General features: G+C 44.4%; 1 protein-coding gene across 1 annotated transcript in view; it reads right to left on the reverse strand.

The window, feature by feature from the left end:
* The window catches only part of PGM2L1 (phosphoglucomutase 2 like 1), a 46,108-nt gene extending 26,073 nt beyond the window's left edge, over positions 1–20,035 (reverse strand). The window contains exons 1-2 of the mRNA XM_065049668.1: positions 19,646–20,035; positions 4,527–4,694 (exon numbers count right to left, since the gene is read on the reverse strand). Of these exons, the coding sequence (XP_064905740.1) occupies positions 4,527–4,694; positions 19,646–19,756 (279 nt within the window). The 5' untranslated portion in view covers positions 19,757–20,035. The remainder of the gene's footprint in view (positions 1–4,526; positions 4,695–19,645) is intronic.
* Between the last annotated feature and the right edge of the window lie 26 nt (positions 20,036–20,061).

Below are 20,061 nucleotides of genomic sequence, written 5' to 3' on the forward strand. Positions count from 1 at the left end.
GAAACACATCTCCATGATCTTACCATAGCCTTTTTAATAATGATTATTGCCCTTTCCACCAAATAATGTGCTTCGAACGTGAACAAGTGGGTACCGGCATCTCTTTGGAGAAGGATTTCAGCTGCGGGGGATTCAGAGAGGGAGGAAAACTTCCAAATCAATACAAATCTTTGAATAGTGAGAGAAGTGGAAGCTTTGCCATGGTGGGATCTCCGCTCAAGTCACCTGCACGCAGGACTGAGATGTGTTGATACACAAACAAGTTCACTGTGGTGACTTAAGGAACTTTTATTCACAGAATCACACAGAATCACAGAATCGACTGGGTTGGAAAAGACCTCAGAGATCATCGAGTCCAACCCTTGGTCCAACTCTAGTCCGTTTACTAGATCATGGCACTAAGTGCCATGGCCAATCTCAGCTTAAAAACCTCCAGGGACAGCGAGTCCAGCACCTCCCTGGGCAGCCATTCCAATGCCTGACCACTCTCTCTGTAAAGAATTGCTTTCTAATATCCAGCCTAAATTTCCCCTGGTAGAGTTTAAGCCCATTCACAGTTGATAGAGAGACATGAGATGGAGAAATGGGGAAAACTTGCTCGAGCTTGATTAGAAAGGGCTGAATAACATTTAAAGAGATGAACTGCAGATTTCTGACAACAGATCCCTTATTTAGGTGAGCGGTATCGTGAGGCTGGAGGACATCGCAGGGTTTTATCTGAACTAGTTCCTCAAACATCAAGAAACCATAAAAAAAGACCAGATTTACAGAAGCAACAGGAGCATCTCAACCAAACTAGTACCAGTCAGGAGCAGGAAATAAACTAGTTAGAAGCAGCATGAACCAAAGTAAGTTCAGATAGAACGATTAATACTATGCGCATAAAGACAAGAGGTTACAAACCACAAAACGCTCTTCACAAATGTAAAGATGACCTTTCTTTCCTAAGTTTCTCAATTTAAAGAATTTCTGTTTCCTTTTTGCGAGACTCAGGTTTTGACAGCGTCCCCACCTCGTTTCTGCTTCTAAATTGAAGATGGCCAAGTCTGTACCTTGCCATTACATACCTGGGGATTATTAATGACTTATTTACGAGCATACGAATGCAGCACCATCTGAGTGGGCCTAAAACAGTGAAGTATTACAAATATTCATATATAAAATTCAGACAGATCTAGTCTGCTCCTACAGCCACGTTTTAAATAATCCTCTTGCATGTCCAGCCCTTTATGAGCAATTTCAAAAGAGAAGGGGAAAGCGATGTTATCAAGAATGGGATGGAAAGATCTTTTTAACAGCTTTATGAAGTTAACTATTTACATCTTTCACCTATTGTTAGAAGATTTGCTTATATAGCCACAGGGAACTCGCAGCAACGATGCAAAGATGAGTGGTTATCGTCATTGCGGAGATCAGAGATGGATTATTTGCCTATTAATAAAAGCAACTGGTTCAGGAGGGCAAATCTACGAATCTACAATATTCACAAGAGACAAAAGCAACTTCTGAATATTCTAAACCTTTCCAGATCTGGCTTTTCATGATATCAATATAATAACGCAAATGAGGAACACAGCATCCACTTCATTAGGTTTATTTTAACGGAAAGAAGTATTTTAATTACACTGAAATGTCCGTTTTTGAATGGCCATTTATTCCCGTAGCAGGTAAGAACAAGTATAGAAAGACGGGGTTTCCCATTTTCACATTTGGTTCAGCAAAACTGCTCATGTCATTGTCATGAGCTTCCGAAACAAGAGTACTCAGAGTAATTAAATCTGCTGTCGTTTACTTCAGAAACAAGCTTTAATCAGCTTCCCAGAGATTGCTTTCTCTACATTGATATATGGCATTAATAAACAACTAAAAATAGAAGGGAATGAATACAAGCCAGTTTCTTACTTTCGGAAGCCAGCGAAACTGAGCTCGCAAACACGTTCCCTGCTGAGCAAAAAGGAATTTCCTCCCTTTCTGCCAAGAATGCACATGGGCGAACACTCCCCATGGGTCACGCTCGCACGGCGCTGAAACAAAGGCAACACGCAACGCTCAGGCGCCGGGAGCGTGAGCAGCTCCAAAATCAACACATGGCACAGGCCACAAAGCAAAGCGACTGGTATCAACTTCTTCCAGCGCGTTGTCGAGGTGTTTATTCTGCTTCGAAGGGAACTGGATTCGGTTAAAGCAACTTCACTGCTCTTCACAATTCCATCACTGGCAAACTACTTGATTTTAGATGATTTTTTCTTGTTCTTTTCAGTTTGTATCAGTAAATTGTGTTCCTACCACGACGGTATTTGTAGGAGATGAGTTTGGCATCCTCAGATCAGTAAATGAAGCGTCACTCTAAGATAAGCCCAGTTTAGAGGGTAGAAACCTAAAGAAAACTCTTTGTTAGACCCAAGATGATACAGAAGAGAAGCAATAGTCAGATATACAGCTGCGTTTCAAACCCTGCAACATGTTCATTCTCTTTTTTTCAAAAGACAGCTATTGGAATTCGGTTTCAGCTCCAGTTGTACAAGCCAGTCATTAGCAACACTTCAATAAATGATTTCACTGCTGTCTGCTGAGGGACTCGTATCAGAGAATTAACCTGCAGAGAGACAACTGCTGTAAAATGTTTAAGTATGCAGGAATAAATGAGAGGTTTTAATCAACCCTTTGTCAATCATGTAATAAAACACCTTTAATCACACGCTGAAGCTCCATTTCTAAAGAGGTACTTGACAAAGTAGATAAGATTCAATACGTTTATCAGAACAAAAACTTTTTATTGATGTTCCAAGTGCAACGGTTACAAATATATCAGCTCATTATTTTTTCAATAATAAAGACTAAAGGTAGGAAAAGATAAGATGTTTAAATATATTGAATATGTGCAGCCTGACCCCATTTGCGTTGTATATCTTCCTAAGGGAAGGAAATATTCAACATCCATTTTCTGACCCCTGCTATTTGTTTTCAAAAGGATTCAACAATTCTCTTTCCTTGTCCCCCACTGGGATGAGAAATGCTGGACTTTGCCGATGAAAAATCCAATTGTTTTTTGCTTAATGAAGTATGTGCAAGAATGACTATAGATGGCAGGAATGGTAGTTTAAGAAGACAAATATTCAAATTCAAACACTTCTTCCACGTGTTCAACATCTGGATAATATCAGATGAATTTCAAATGTACTCTGAATTAATTTCTTGTGAAGTTTGCTTGTGAAGAGATGATATTTAATCTACTGATAGAGGAACACATCAGCTGCAAAGCACCCTGGTGCTGTACAATAAGCAAATTTAAGAAGAAAGCCGCTATGAGACAGAACTATAGAAAAGGAGCATGGAGCGCTTCTGATCAACAACTAAATACATCAACTGGTCCTTCAAAGGTGTTTATTGAAAAGGTGGGGAAAGAGATGAGACAAATGAGGACCAGGTTCTTTGAGAAAAAATGTATCGTCTGCCCTTGAGCAAAATCGCACTTCAAAGAAAAGCAGAGATGATTAAGGCTTATATTAATTAATGGGTTGGTTTATTCGAATAATCACCATACACACAACCCATTAACATTGCTTTAAAGAGATGCAGGGAGGGAATCTGAGTCTGATCATTTTCCACCCTCTTCTTGCATGCAAGAGCAAAATCAACCGAGGAAAAAAAGAGGGTAAAAGATACTGAAGAAACAAGGCCAGAAAATGGTATTTCTGGTTGTTAATCACACAGCTAGTCAAAAGAATCTAAACCAACTAAAAACAACCCAAACCAACTCTAACCCAAATACACAAAAATTAATATACCGATAAACCACGAATCATCGACCTGATACAATACGTAACGTAAGATTTGCGGTTTGAGAGTTTAAGTTTGTATCTCAAATTACCTTCTCGCATCTTTACTTTAAAAAGAGCCGAGAGCTACAGAACTGCGCTTAACCACAATATTTTCTACCTAACCCGGTTGCAGGTAATACAACCAGTGTTACTGGAAGGGTTACCCAGAAGCTCAACAATCTACAGATGTTCTCCACTATCAGTTTACATTTGATTTTCATCTCACTCCCTGTTCATTTTCTTAGTAAAACCTGCTATTTTTGTACAGTTATTCACAATTTTGGCCCAAAATGAAAGAGGTGGCTTATTTGGTTGGGGATGGGTTTGCTTTCATTTTGGTTTGGTTTCTTGTTTGTTTTTCGGGGTTTGGTTTTTGTTGTTGTTTGGTTGGGTTTGGGGTTTTTTGGGGTTTGTTCAGTTTGACAAATACTAAAAGTTCTTAGGACAGCTAATGATTTCCAACTTGAGAACAGTATCATTGACTAATAGACTTGACTGGCCAAATTCCAGGGCGGCGATTCTATTCTGCCTCCTAGGACGCCCAGTTCAACCTGTTCAAATGACTTGATTTTCCTCCAGTACTGAACACGTCATGCTACCACTGCATTGCTTCCCTGCTCAGTTTGTATTTCAATGGTACAACATATGACCCAAATATTCACTGGGAAACCACTCACTCGTCTCCACTGGAATTAATCAGCTTACCTGCGTTGATTGGATCACCGTGAGATCGTTAATGTAGCAAAAACCCGCTCCCATAGCAGAGCGAAGCCCGGCGGTCCCAAAGGTCAGCCTGCAGCAGAGCCGATCCCGTAACTCCTTATGCTTTCCATTCTGCAACAAGTTTTCAATCTGTTCTTTCGTTTTCTGGTTCTGCAAAAGAAGAACAAGGTCTTCATTAAGTGCTTGAAATCAGGATCTGAACTATATGTTTGTTGTTTGTAAATAATTCCTAGTTCTGTTGTGCAACAAGTTCTTGTCTTATACAATGCCCATCTGTACAAACCCTCATTGTAGCTCTCATTTCTATTGTATTCTCTTTTCTGTATCATCCTTATTTATACCAGATTCACGAGCTCTTGCATCCTTACTTACACAAGATTCAAGAGCTCTTACTGCCGTCAATACACTGAAGTGTCTGCCCAGTCATTAAGACACCTTCCAGCTACATAAAACTTGTGAGTGAGAAGCACAGACTTTAGAACAGGTTTTTGGGGCAGGTAGCCCCAATTATTTCTCAATCTGCTGGAAAACAGACCAAAACAACTCACTTCAAAGCACTAGTTCCTTCCTTCCCACCCTCAGGAAAGGTCTGCAAAGAGGAACAATATATAAAGCTCAGATGGTAAAACAAAAAATAAAGGTTTTCTTTTCAAATTACATTAAGCGTTAGTGAGGTGGGTACAAGAGAGTCAAACCCCTATTTACCGCAAACCCTCAAATAAAGGTAGGTATTTGTGTCAGAAAATCTCAGTCGTTTTTGATGCTTTCCCTTGTCATTATAACACTGGATATGAATGGGTTGGAAAGAAAAACAACCACCCTACTCCTAGAGGTAAGTATCACATGCATGATTATTTCAGCCGCTTTACGCTATTCTCTAAAGAAAGAATTCTCCAAAGTCACTGGATGGATCTTTAAGCACCAATATATTTCAAAAGCAAAGATAAAACCTGCTCCCAAAAGCAGTGCTGGTGTCAGTGAAACGTAACTGCATTGTTGGTCTTAGAGAACATAAAAGTAGCAGTTTGTTTTATGATGCGCCCCCAAATGGGCAAAAGGTGTTTGTCATCTGCATGTATGGAGAATACATTTACTCACGTTCATAGCTGAGCTGAGGAAGTGATTTTATACACCTCTGAGCAGCTTAATTCAAGTATTTACCTTAAGGTGGGAAAACTTACGATGCTATGAATGTTTTTGAGTCAATCATCTGCAGAACACAGTATGTTACGTAGAAGGATCGATAAGAGACACTGATTAAGTCTCCCTCTTTTCATTCAGTATTTTCCTAAACTTGCATAACCATCAAAGCTGTGAACTTCCATGTGTACAAAACACATGTATATCCACACTATTTGTTCTTTTCGTAGTTATTCTGCACCCCCAACTAATACTGAGGCTAGGAAACAATGGGACAAAAGAGGGAAATTTGCATATTAATTACCTATGATTAGAATCAGATAGTTATGGTAATACCAACCACACTATCGTGGAAATGCCTGGGGACACCTGGGGGAAAGTGCGAGATGATGAGTCTTGTTTGCCAAAGACAAAAGATATAAGAATATCATGTCTGTATTTAGAAAATGTACTAATATGGAGCAATTTACCCATGGGATGCTGATTGTGAAAGAAAGGGATGAGTAAGAACCATTATTTTATAACACGGGGATTTTGAAGGCTTTATAAATTCATTTGGTCATCAAGAAACTCGGCCGGTGCACTGACATCCACTTCACAGCTCCTATAAACACATAGAATCACAGTGGTTGGAAATGATCTTGAAGATCCTTGAGTCCAAGCATTAACCCAGCAGCTGTAAAAAGCCACGAGTCCTGGAAGCACAAGAGCTTCTCAAACACACTGTTGCTTCAAGGGGACTCCCAAGAAAGGGTTAAAAATAAAGGCAAATGGAATCTGAAAGGCAAAGGTGAAGCACCCCTGACATTTAAAACAGAGGTCAGCCAGCTCCAGCTCCTGTCGCGGAGGGCAACACGTTCTGCACACAGAAATGGTCTTTGGGAGGATATGAAAAATGCTGGGAAAAGCACAATAATGAGCTGCACAAACTGTCATTAGAGAAAACAAATAATATTCAATAAAACTTTTCAAAATCTGAAACTATTCCTGCTGCTTGCTGACAGATCTTGAACCCGAGACACGTGCATTTCAAAGAAATTCTCATTTCTTTGTGCCTTAAACTGGCAAAGCGTTATTGTTGAAGCTCTCCCATGGCTGGGCGAGCGAAGTGAGCCATCACTCCCAACGCAGCTCGAAAAAGGCCTAAAAATAAACCAAAAACAACGGGGCGCAACAAATATTAAATCCCAGAAGCCAATGCTTCTCTTTTAGCTGTTCACAGGCAGCCAGCTGGAAAACCAATGACTAATGTGAGCAGAGTCTGAGGCAAGAGTACACGAAAACCTCATTTCACACTATCATAATTCAATGGATAGTTTTATTTTAAAATAAGCTTGTTAAATTACACAGCGTCTTTAAGAGCTTTTTAGGACACGCTGTATTGCTTGCCTGCAAGAATAATGTGTAGTACATTATGTAGTTTATGGGCAGGAGTTTTGCAAAACTGAGGCGAGACCTTCCTGAAGCAATTTTACAAATCGATTAACCTGCATGTTTAATTGAAGCTACCTTATCTATTTCTTAGGGAAGACAAAATGAGGCAGCCAACATTTTAATTTGCTCAGGTTGCACTCAGCTAAAATTTTCTGCTATTAGAAAAGGAGCAAAAAAATAAGTGACAAGGTAAAGAAGAAAATCTCAACATTCTCACAGATGACCTGAAACTCCTGGAGCAACAGAGAGAGGGAGTTTTACAAGACTCGGTATAAATTAAGACGTGGTCTCACGCTCTGGGTTACACATTCTATAGCAGTAGAGGCTGATTTCAAGATGACTGTTATCACAACCCTCCGTGGCACGTTCCTTATCACTTTTCATTGTTTCCTGCTTTTCCTTTTTCCAATTTGGAGCTTCAAAGCCTATGGACCAGTTTAGCTTCTTGCAATGTGGGTACTAAACTGAGAATTTCAAGAGGCACTGCGGTCAGGTGGGGCTAAAAGATAACGACAGGTTCCACTCTTGACGTTTAACCCTATTGCAAACTCTCAAAAAAACGGAGTGCTATGCAGCATCCCATTATATCCTTAATTTCCAAGAAAATATCAACATACCCACCTATGGATGCAATTATGTGACACTGAGGTGAGCGCCTTACCAGCAGCTTGAAGTAGTTCATCGATATATTCCAAAATAACTATAAGCAATCAATGGTTAGAAAAGCATTTCTCAGGCTTCTGAAGCCAAGCGCAGTGTGAGCACCAAACTCAATTAGCTTGGGAACACAAACTCAGAGCCACTGAAGTGCCTGCTCTCAACTGTTGCCTGGATTAGTAGGGCAGTGAGCTCGGTTAATCACGGTGCAGAAGCCTGGCGAAGCTAAGGAGAGGTTCCCCAGGGATTCTCAGCTACAGTGTTTGGAGAGTATTTTTAATATCTCTTAAAAATAAAATAGAAAAAGGAGGGGGAAAGGAGGGAAAAAGGAGGGGGAAAGGAGGGGGAAAGGAGGGGGAAAGGAGGGGGAAAGGAGGGGGAAAGGAGGGGGAAAGGAGGGGGAAAGGAGGGGGAAAGGAGGGGGAAAGGAGGGGGAAAGGAGGGGGAAAGGAGGGGGAAAGGAGGGGGAAAGGAGGGGGAAAGGAGGGGGAAAGGAGGGGGAAAGGAGGGGGAAAGGAGGGGGAAAGAAGGGGGAAAGAAGGGGGAAAGAAGGGGGAAAGGAGGGGGAAAGAAGGAGGAAAGAAGGAGGAAAGGAGGGGGAAAGGAGGAACAAGCAAGAAGGAGAAAAGAAATAAAAATATTTTTAACAAGAGAAATAAAGAAAAACCACAAGATTCCCTAAAGCTTCTTGTCTCAAGCAGGAAAATGTAGGCTGTTTCATACAAAAATAGTCATTCCTTAGTAAAAGCAACACTCTACGATAGCCTTGTGTCCCAAATGGCTCTAATAAAACAATTCAAATTCTTCTCATGGATTTAGTGATTTGAAGGGCTCACAGAATTTCATGCTGCTTCTGAAGTCAAGCAGTGTGTGGACATCAACAGTATAAAATCACCCTGAGATATTGATCCATTGATCACATCCCTCTCAGCTTCTCTTCTCCAGCTCAACAGCCCCAGCTCTCTCAGTGTCTCCTCATCACAAAGATGCTCCAGACCCCTCAGCATCTTTGTGTCCCTCCCTGGACTCTCTCCAGTAATTCCTTGTCCTTAAACTGGACCCAGTTCTGCAGATGTGGCCTCACCAGGGCAGAGCAGAGGGGGACGCAACCTCCCTTGGCCTCCTGGTCACTCTTCCTCACACACCCCAGGTACCATTGGCCTCTTGGCCACAGTGCACATTGAATATCCCAGTAACTAGGGTATCCCACACTAGGAAGTGCTTAGGAATGGGGGAAAAGCAGAGGGTGAGTCCATTTCAGTGCTGTGGTTGTGGTGAGGTCCGATTTGATAGGAATGCATGTGCACAGGCCCGAGCTCAGCACCGGATAGAATGTCTGGCAGAAGCAGCACTGACTCTCCCCCCAAAAAACAGGGGAGAGACAGACCCATCAAAGCCTGTGAGCCCCACGCTGCTACTGGTTTTCAGAGGATTACTTACTGGTGGAAAAGGCATCTGGCAGAGAGGAGGGGTCTTTAAACCCACGGGGATCAGCTTCCAAAAAGCAAAGAGAGCAGGGAAGAGGGCAGCACTGGGTGGGGGGGGGAAGACCTACATCCCATGGAGAAGCTGCTGCTGTCAGCCAAACAGTTTTCCATGCATCTAACAGACAAGCAGCCACCACATCATAGGGGACCACCCCTTACAGCCACATATATACATATAGGTCAGGAGGCAGGACAAAGCAGCAATCAAGAAGCAACAGATGCTGTTGCTCGTGTTCTGGGCGGCAGATAAGGTGACAGCAGCCAGGAGGGCCCTGGAAGGAGAGGCTGGTGCTACCTGAACGTACATTGCTGGGGACAGAAAAGGGACAGGGAAGGAAGGAAGTGCCTCTGGGCTAGAGTTGTGTTTCTGACTGTGGCTCTCCACTTTGTTCATAAAGAATAGGATAAATAAGAAAAACAGCACCAGTTCCCTCAGTGTCACCCCACAGGGCGAGTGTTCCAGCCTCCAACCATCACCCAGTCCCTCTGCTGAACTTGCACCACTTTGTCCATATCTATCTTGTACTGGGGGGCCCAAAACCAGACACGGTATCTGGATGCAGGGTAACAAGCGCTGAGTAAAGGGAGATAATACCTTCCCGCAGCATGTTCCGCATTCCCGCCTGTCCTCGTGGAATGTCACTGAACGGCCCCACTGCTCCATTCCCCCGGCCTATCTGCTTCTTCCTGAACAGCAGCTCTGCCCTCAACCGTCTACTCAGAATCCAGCAGCACCTACAACGCGATGTGAAAGCCCTCGGAGACATTAATCTACCATTTTAAGATGGAAATTCGTGAAGCATTCTGAATTTTTAAATAGCTTTGAGGCTCGCCATTTGATATGTGGGAAGTGAAGAGCAACCAGAGGTCAGGCGATGTTTTCCTATCCCATTTCACGGAGACTCTACCAAGTACATTCAGGGAGTCCTCTCAGGTTCATTATCACAAAGAAATGGAAACAACAAACATATGGACCAGAGACAGACAGGGCACTGCATGGGTAAGAGTCCAGACTCTGCACCATTAACACTTCTAAGAAAGGCCTGAAGTTTTATTAAACAAAACCAATATATTTTCTCCTGAATTCAGTGTTACGCTGCTTCACGTTCAGTTTTCGGTGTACTGCACAATTCCTTACTGAGACAGAATCACACTTTTTTGTAGCTCATCAGGATACATAACCTGAAACAACTGGAGAATTAAAGTACCAGGGCATTAGCTGAGTATTTCTTACTGGTTCTTTCACTCCCAATCAGGTTAATAATGTGTACTTATTGCCAGAGTTAGGTTTCAAAGCTAATATCCTGTCAAAATAAGTGGCAGTTTACAACTCCCGTAGCAATTGTGCTTTGTTTTTCAGACACTCTTTGAATAAGTAGCCTGGAAGAAAGAGGGGGAGAGGAAAGATCTCAAATTCGCTTATAATTCAGCAAATTTGACAGCCAGAAATTAAGCGCATCAAGCTATACCTTTCATTTTTAACCAGCAATTGTTTTAAGCTTTTCCTGAAATTAAATCAGGGTCAGTCCCTAAGAGCCAAACACACCAGAGCATCTATTTGTAGGAACTCCTAACGAAGAGAAACAGAGCTTTGCTTGTATTATAGCTTATCACCTTATACATCCAAGCAACTTAAGACTGGCAGTGGCCCTTGCATGAAATTCTTGTTTACAATTTCTCTTGAAAATTGTAGTCCTTGTTTCCTCTTGTTAAGCAAGAAATGTTAGTTTTCTAGTCAGCAACCACACCAACATTCTTCTGTGAAAATCAGTTGGGTAACTGCAGGCTGGCAGTTCCTCAGGCCAGTTACTGCAGTGGAAGGGGAAGGGGATGGTAGAGCAAATCACGGCCTCTATACATTGCTGTAGGAAGTGTATTGAGAGGCAGAAGGTTCCATACAGAACATCCCTTGTATCTGCCAACCCACTGGGGTACATTTCCATTGTGAGTTTGTCTTGTTCCATTTTGTTCCCATATTTGGTGCCTCAGTGAGTGACGACACCTCCGGAACAGTCTGCTCTGTCTGGTAGCCCAGAAGGGTGGAGGAAGCCAGGATGAAAGAACATTTTAGGTACAGTCTACAGCCATTCTGCCTGTCTGGAGTGAACTATGGAAGAGCTTTGCTCCATGCATCAAAATCAGTCTTCCAATACTGTCCCCAAAGGCCCTATACCTCCCCCATATGTCATACAACCCATGTACATGGGACTCAAGTCTTCCCGTTACCAAAACCACCACCCCATCGGCACTTCAGACTAACAAGATCAAGGTGTTCCTGAGGCACAGAGGCTGCACATACCATAGAAGACAATCCTCAGCCACACACCATATAGAACTATTAAGAAGAGTGCCCATCCACAGACTGTACCACTGATGTGCTACGGCCCTCCGAGAAAGACAGTCACATCATAATGTATTTTCAAGAACACTAAAACCTGGAAACCTGCATTGTAAAAAACATCCAAACTATTATAGCAATCCTCTGATTAGAGGCCCACAACCATATTTCAGAAAAACAGACAACACAAGATCAAACGCTAACGGCAAGAGGCGCAAACAGAACTAGAGCTCCAAGTCCTTTAATTTAATTCTGTGGCTCAGCGTACAAAACACAAAGTCAGGTCACATCACTGCGCTGTTCAACCACCTGAAATAGTTCACAGCATGCGGATTTCACTTGCTTCTCTGCTTCTCCCAAGGGTCAAGGCAGGATTGCATCCAGGAAACGAGAGACCATATTTCTGTTGACATTTATTTCACTACTTCTGTTTTAGTGGAAGATTTTGTACATTTTATCTAAACAAATTTAAGGAGACTTTTGTTTCACAGAATAGGACCTCCAGAGGTGAAGTTCACCAACCCTCCTGCTCAAGCAGGGACACAGAAAGCCATTTGCCCAGGACCCTGTCCAGACAACTACTGACTATCTCCAAGGATGGAGGCTCCACCACCTCCCTAGGCAACCCTCATCATTAAAAAGTGTTTTCTGGTGTTCAGAGGGACCTTCTAATTGAATCATTTTGTTCCAGTGCCCAACTGAAGTGTGTAACACAGGACAGTCCCTGGTAAAATCTCGGGTTCACGTCAGGTAGAGAAAGACACGAGTCCTGTTGTTCACACTGAGATGTCCTCAGTGCCCCCAGCAAGTTGTGGATGCAGGGCTTAGCACTAGACATGACTTTAATCTTAAATGTGTGAAATATTACCTTTGATCAACTTGACAAGCATTTTTCTTCCACAATTTAACATGCAAATCCACAAATCTCAGCAACACAAGTCTTTAAAACTGGGCAGTAGATAGAACAAAAAGCAGCAAGGCCTATTTTAATCTTTGCTGAGGTTCTTTAAATTACTGCTCCAGCTACTGACTTTCCCTCCCCAGCATTATCACTTGTTATTATAATTCTATTAATATTTGTTTCTTCTTGCTTGAATGGTGGAAGAGAGCCATGTCACAGTGACGTCAGGGCCACACCACAGCAAGAAGCCACCAGCTCTTGGCATTACCCCGGTGATGCAGTAGCCATGTCACAGCAGGCAGAACACTGGTGATGGCCAGTGTCACAGGGGACTTAGGGACACAGGCAACCACAGATGGGCACACCAAGGGCTGTGTAAGGCAGGGGAGGGCAGGGTGGCTGTTCCTCCTTTGTTGCTTCTCCTGTGCACCACTGAACACCCAGAGAGGGATGGGACTGGACCATAGCATGCTCCTGTCCTCTCCCTCCAGAGATAAGTACCCAGATATCCTGCCTGTGTCCCACCACAGTCATGCATGGAGCTGGAAGTTCCTCACATCAACGAGCAGAGGGAGCTCCCCATCCTTTAACCTGGACAGGCACAGGCTCCCCAGTTTAAGGACAAGGAACTACTGGAGGGAGTCCAGTGGCGGACTATGAAAATGATTAGGAGTCTGGAGCATCTCTGTTATGAGGAGAGACTGGGAGAGCTGGGGCTGTTGAGCTGAAGAAGAGAAACTGAGAGGGATGTGATCAATGGGATTGATATCTCAGGGTGGGTGTCAGAGGATGGACCAGACTCTCTTCAGTGGTGCCCAATGCCAGGGTGAGGGGCAACGGGCACAGACTGAAATACAGGAGGCTCCATCTGAATATGAGCAGAAACTTGTTTGCTGGGAGGTGCCAGAGCCTGGCCCAGGCTGCCCAGAGCGGGCGTGGAGTCTCCTTCTCTGAGACATTCAAACCCACCTGGGACTCTATGATCTGGTGACCCTGGTGATCTGGTGACCCTGCATTAGCAGGTGGGTTGAACTGGATTATCTCCAAAGGTCCCTTCCCACCCCTACCATCCTGTGATTCTGGGCTGGGCCCCACATGAGCTCCTGGTACCATCACTAGTAATGCAATCGCCAGAACGCTGGTGGTAGTCCATGTCACTGGGAGGTGGGTGGCACAGTTGGCCCAGGACAGGTGTCTCCTGCCCATGAGGGAGACATGGGATGGACAGCTTTGGCAGCAGACTGGGAGAGCTCCCAAGCAAGGAGGCAGGAGCGGTCCAAGGTGATGGAATGTGACAGCTTTGGTTGTTGATTCTCCCATTTTGACAGCTGCAGCCCTGGATATGCACATAACCAGACCAAAGCCTCCACTACTCAGCTGTAGAGCACTGCACCTTTCTGCTAGGGCACTGAGACGGTGTGTACCCCATCATGGGCCTACAGGCAGCCGGAAGCTCTCCACAGCTAAGGACAAAGGTTTCTCCACACCAGTCGCCCTCTCTGGACTCCAACAGGGACCTACAGGCAGCTGGAAGCTCCCCATAGCCATAGATGATAGAATCATAGAATGTCCTGAGTTGGAAGGGACCCACCCACAAGGATCATTGAGTCCAAATCCTGTCCCTGCATATGACAGTGGGATCGAGCGAACACTCAGCGAATTTGCAGATGACCCCAAGCTGAGTGGCGCAGGTGACCAGCCTGAGGGACGGGATCCATCCAGAGCAACATGGACAGGCTCAACAAGTCTATGCAAACCTCATGAGGTTCAGCAAGGCCAAGTGCAAGGTCCTGCACCTAGGTCAGGGCAACCCCCAATGTCAATCCAGGCCGGGGATGGAGGGGTGGAGAGCAGCCCCCAAGAGAAGGACTTGGGGGTGCTGGGGGTGAAAGATTGGCCATGAGCTGGCAACGTGCGCTTGCAGCCCAGAAATCCACCCATGTCCTGGGCTGCATCCCCAGCAGCGTGAGCAGCAGGTGCAGGGAGGGGATTCTGCCCCTCTGCTCCGCTCTGGTGAGACCCCCCTGCAGTGCTGGTCCAGCTCTGGGTCCTCAGCACAGGACACACATGGACCTGCTGGAGAGGGGCCAGAGGAGCCACAGGAATGATGCGAGGCTGGAACAGCTCTGCTGGGAGGACAGGCTGAGAGAGTTGGGGTGTTCAGCTGGAGAAGAGAAGGCTCTGGGGAGACCTTGTTGTGGCTTTTCAAGAGTTAAGTATTTTTTCTGTACCTTTTTTTTTACTTTTTCAGTACTGTAAGATGCCCATAAGAAAGACAGGGACAGACTTTTGAGCCAGGCCTGTTGCAACAGGACAAGGGGTGACAGTTTTAAACTAAAGGAGGGAGATTCAGGTCAGACATGAGGAAGAAATTGTTGTCCTGAGGGTGGTGAGAGCCTGTCCCAGGTTGTCCAGAGAGGTGGTGGATGAACCATCCCTGGAGACATCCCAGGCCAGGCTGGACGGGGCTCTGAGCAACCTGAGCTGGTGAAGATGTCCCTGCTCATGGCAGCGGTGGCACTGGGGGAGCTGGGAAAGTCCCTTCAACCCAAACTATTCTACAATTCTATAATTCCAAGTCAAGGGCAAAGGCAGCACTGCACCATCATCTGTATACCCCATAACAGACCTACATGCAGCAGGAAGCTCCCCACAGCCAAGGACAAAAGGATTTCTGCCCCATTCCCACACCCAATTACGGGCCTACATACATGTGGAAGCTCCCCACAGCCGTAGATAAAGGTTTCTCCACACCACCTTCCAGCTCCACAACCCATTGCGGTCCTACAGGCAGCTAGAAGCCCATAAGAGTCAAGGAAAAAGGGAGCAGCGCACCATCAACCATCTCCATACCCCATCATCAACCTATTAATTAATATGTATGTGCATATATATATATATATATGATATGCACACATATATAAATATACATATATAAAGTGTAGCTATGAATAAATCAGAGCTGCACGGAGGAATGTGGGTGCTGTGGGGCTCCCCAGGAGCCAGCAGTACAGGCCAGCAGAAAACCCACCTCTTTTATATCAGTCCAATAGAAAACAAGAAACAAAAACCCTTACATAACTGCTTTTTTTTTTTTTTACAGCTATTTCCGCATGTTCTTTTTTAAATAAACTGGATTGCAATCTATTGTAGTAATGCTTTATAGCTCACTGCTGCTGAAGGAGGCGGTTCTCACCTTCCCAGGCTGCTCCCACTAATGTGCTGGCTCCTTTTTCTTGTGTCAGGAAAAACATTTATGCAGCTGCAGCAACTCGGATCAATAACAAACCCACTCCCTTCCCCCGCCCCGCCAGCCTGAAGAGCTACATGAATATTGTGCCAGCTCAGGCAGGTATGGAGGGGGAAAGTATAGCAACAAGGAAGGGTGAGATTACCTTCTTTCTGCAATTCTCTCATTATGATCTGATGAAGAACATTGTAAAATCATTAAACCACCCAAATACACGTAGACCAGCTGTTAAAAAAAGAAAAAACCACAAAAGATCTTACATCATACAGAATACTTACATTTATGTACTCAGAGGTGCCTGACATAGGCAAGCTCCAAATGGTACCCATCAAATCTTAATGCTCAAATCTTATTTCTGATGTTTGGAAGTTAAATTGTGTAAACACAAAACAGCAATATCCTTTCCTCCATGACGACACCACAGACAGAAATATGATTTATTTATCAATACAGACAGCAATGCCATGAAGTATAAGCTTCAAGAGTATCCTGAGGGAATTCATATAGTTTCATGTCTTAGAACAGGCACTAAAGCACAGTACTTATTTCTGAGCTTTCCCCCATTTCGCTGAGTTGTTTACACCCTCTCAGTAGTCTTGGTTGTACCAAAATAGGGTTTGTGCCCCAGTCTACCCAGAATCAACTATTTGAATAATCCACAATTTTATCTGCTGTGTTTCAATGTTAGAGCTTGTAACGCATGCAAGTAAATTTAAATAATTCCTCTTCTTGTTTGTGGCAAATTCCTAGACTTGATTTTCCCATTTTTACTCTTAAAAATACACCTAGAAGTCTTTATAATAAAAATATTGCAAGTTGAACGGCAGGAGCAAGTTCTTGGTCTCTAACTACCAAGTCCATTTCCTCTTCAAAAGCATCTTAAAAGTCACAAAAACTAAAATAATACCAAGAGGCATTCCAAAAAAAGCCCTAAAACCAACCAAGCCACCTTGTTAGCCAAGTGGGAAGCTATCCATGCTACATTTGTTCACTGACAATAAGTCCATGAATTAGTAAAATGAAATGAGAAAGGTCTGCACAAACAGCTCCAGGAGAATTAATTTAAGTTTTTCCACCATGTGATGTTCTAACAGTGCCCTTGTAATAACCACAAAACATCCCATTCTCCCACACAGGTCTCACCACAGCCTGGGAACAGTTTGTGTACAAATACTCCTCCATATCTTGATTGAAAATGAGAAAAGCCACATGACACTGAGCATGCCCAGGAAACACGAGTCTTGCCTGCAGTCCTACAGGGCTGATTAATAAACCATCAGCCAACAGCTTGAGCTTAGGCTTATTTTTACAGTGTGAGGACTTACTGAAGGAAAGGAAGAGGTTACTTGTTATCTGCCTCACAGGCAAAGCTGTGAATCTTTCTTTGGGATCGTGTTTTTGATGAAGTAGATCAGGATCTTAATCATACTGTTCTCTCCCAACAGCTGCTGAGCCAATATCTGAACCTCAGACTTACACCAAAACCTCCTCTGCTGCTACGTACAACAAACGCTCAGCTACTGTACTGAGAACACCTCATCTTCGTGCCACTCTGCGTGTGCCACATTCTTGCCAGTCTATAAAGCCACCTAAGACAAGCACATAAAATCATTACTACAACCACAGTCCAAAATTCAAACACCTGTTCTAAAGAGAAGCGCTCTTCTTGGAGACAACTGCTCTGACACAGCTTTCTACACAAGCCAGACTCCTTTAGGAGACGTAAGACAGATGTGGAAGAACAACAGGAAAGCTAGAAAGTGGATGAAGAGGAATCAAATGGAAAAAGTATAGAACAATATTTGCTCAGATAGTTTACCAAGGAGGTGGGTGCCTCATGCACCTAAACCTGTCTCAACGCAAAAAAAGTAAACACGCAGCAATTAAGGAGTGAGAATGGAGAGAGATTTTGTTAGTGAGTTACTCTAAGCCAGTTGCTAGAAGCATTAATGAAGATGGAGAGAAAGGAGGAAAGCAGAAGGACCATCATACAGTCAGGTTTCCTCCATCCACCCACATCTCAGTCTGTAATCACAGTTTTATTATAGAAGAGGTTAGCACGTATACCCAAATGAAAACGGATGAAGAGCACCGCTCTAAGAATTAATTACAGCAAGTAATTTTCAATTAAGTTAGAGGACAAAAGCTCCCCACAGCTAAATACTGCTGCGAACACAGCGCATAGATTTTTCCTTGATCAGAGGCAGCAAAAGTCCCTATGACCAAGGAAACTGTGAGCAGGGAAGGGGTGAGACATAGGCAGCTCTTCATCAAGCTGCTTGGCAAGCAGCAAACCTAGAGACCTCATTTCTTGGGTTTACGGTGAAATACGAGGGTATTGGGCAAATAATCCTGTACTTGCTGGTTTCTCTTCGCCTTCCCATCCCACAATCCCTTCATCTCTTTCTTTTACACCCTTTACAGAGCAACTGGAAGCGCTTCTGGAGCACCCACGGCTCCAGCCCCGTGGCCAAGTCCTCCTTCTCCAGGTGATTTTGAGTTCTCAAAATTCACAGGAACTCTCTTTGAAATCTCTCCGAGTAATAAGTTCGAGTGGTAGGAAAGGTCATGATTATCACCTAGGGAAGGAAGGGTAAACAGGAACAATCAAACTGACTCTTCAGTTTGTATTTTACTGGTTAATTTTGGCTTTAGAAGGAGCTATAGAATATTTCACTATTGCTGGTTTTAATCAAAATATTCTTCCTCAGTAATCTTAACATTAAAAAGTGTAAGTTCTCCTACTTCACACATTTTTCAGATAAACATATACTAATCTGTCTTAAAAAAAAACCTTCCGATACACTAACCAGAAGTTCTAACAAAAAAAAACCCCTATTTACTAGAGTTCAGTCTGGGTTATCAAGTGTATTATCAGGAATGTTATTTCCCTTTTCCACTCCTTCCCTCCCCCATGCCACAATTCACAGATATTTTCACAACAGCAGCTCCGAGCGCGGAATGCGCAGATGGCGAGCGTTAATTCCTGCAAAAACGAAAGAAGAGGGGATATTTCCAAGTAGCAGCAAGCTCATCTAAGGGCTGTCATGTAGAATTGGAGCCCGTCTGCTTTGATCCTGACAGGACACAATTAGAGGAAACGGCATAAACGCATTGACAACCACTCTCATTAAAAAGGAAAACAAAGAAAAAAGCCACAGACAGAAACCTAAAGCACTGGTGAACTGGTAGTTTACCCTCCCCCATCTCCAAGGTATTTTTTAAAGCACAGGCCATGTTGTTTTGATAAATCAGCTGAAGAAAAAAAAAACAACTAACCCTTTCAACAACGATTTAAGCAAAATAACATCCAATACCGTATTATTATGGCCTCAAATTCGCTTTGGATGGTTTTAATCAGAACAAACCTTGCTGGAGCAGAAAAGGAAGGAGCATGGGAGAACTTAGATCTCTGGAGCTGTTTCTTTCCTGGGGAGGGCATTAAATTCAGGAAGCTAAGAAAACCAAAATGATGCCATTCGACTCGTAACTGCATTTTTAAGCCACGCAACAAACCTTCAACCCGATTTCACAAAATGCACGTTTCTGCCTTAACGAAGCAGGTGCCACGTTCCATGTGCCAGTAAAATGACATCATCGCATCCCTTCCTCAGGTACAGCCCTCGATGACCTCACTTTCCCCCCCCCCTCACAGAATTTTAGTCACAAAGAGCATTTTTTTTATTTGGCTGGATGCTCAGAGTTGTTTTTTTTATTTTTAAAAGGTACCTGCCACCCCCAAGCCCGGGGGAAAGGGCCCTCCTGAGGGAGGGCGGAGGGAGAAGGGACCGAACAGAGCACCGGGCGGGAGGAGGTGACACCACACGCGATGGGACCGATGACAAAACAACCCCGGGAGGGTGGACAACCCCCCAAGCGGAGCCACACACCCACCTTGTCCCAGCTCAGCCACTGCCACACCGCCTTATCCAGCTGCGCATCGCCGGTGCTGCAGGAGATCAGCACGTTGGAGTTGACGTCCCCGGGGGCTCCACACTCGCCCATGTCTGCGGGGAGTGGATGATGAGGGGACGACGGAGGCTTCGCTGCTTCGCTTCTTCACTCCGCCGCGGCACCGCGCATCGCTTGAGGGAGGGGAAGAACGGAGGGAGGCGGTGCCGGAGCCCCGGTACGCGGGGAAAACGGGAAGAGCCGGGGGCTCCCGGAGGCGGCCGCTATTTACCTCAACCCAACGCTCCCGACGGCGGTCGCCGCCTCAGCCGGTAACGGTAGCGGCGCGCGCCCCGCGCACCGCCCGCCGCTCGACAACAACCGAGGCCACGCCCCCAGCGCCGCGGCCCCGCCAATCC

This window comes from Columba livia, chromosome 1 (genome assembly GCF_036013475.1).
Source record: "Columba livia isolate bColLiv1 breed racing homer chromosome 1, bColLiv1.pat.W.v2, whole genome shotgun sequence".
Classification (NCBI taxonomy): domain Eukaryota; kingdom Metazoa; phylum Chordata; class Aves; order Columbiformes; family Columbidae; genus Columba; species Columba livia.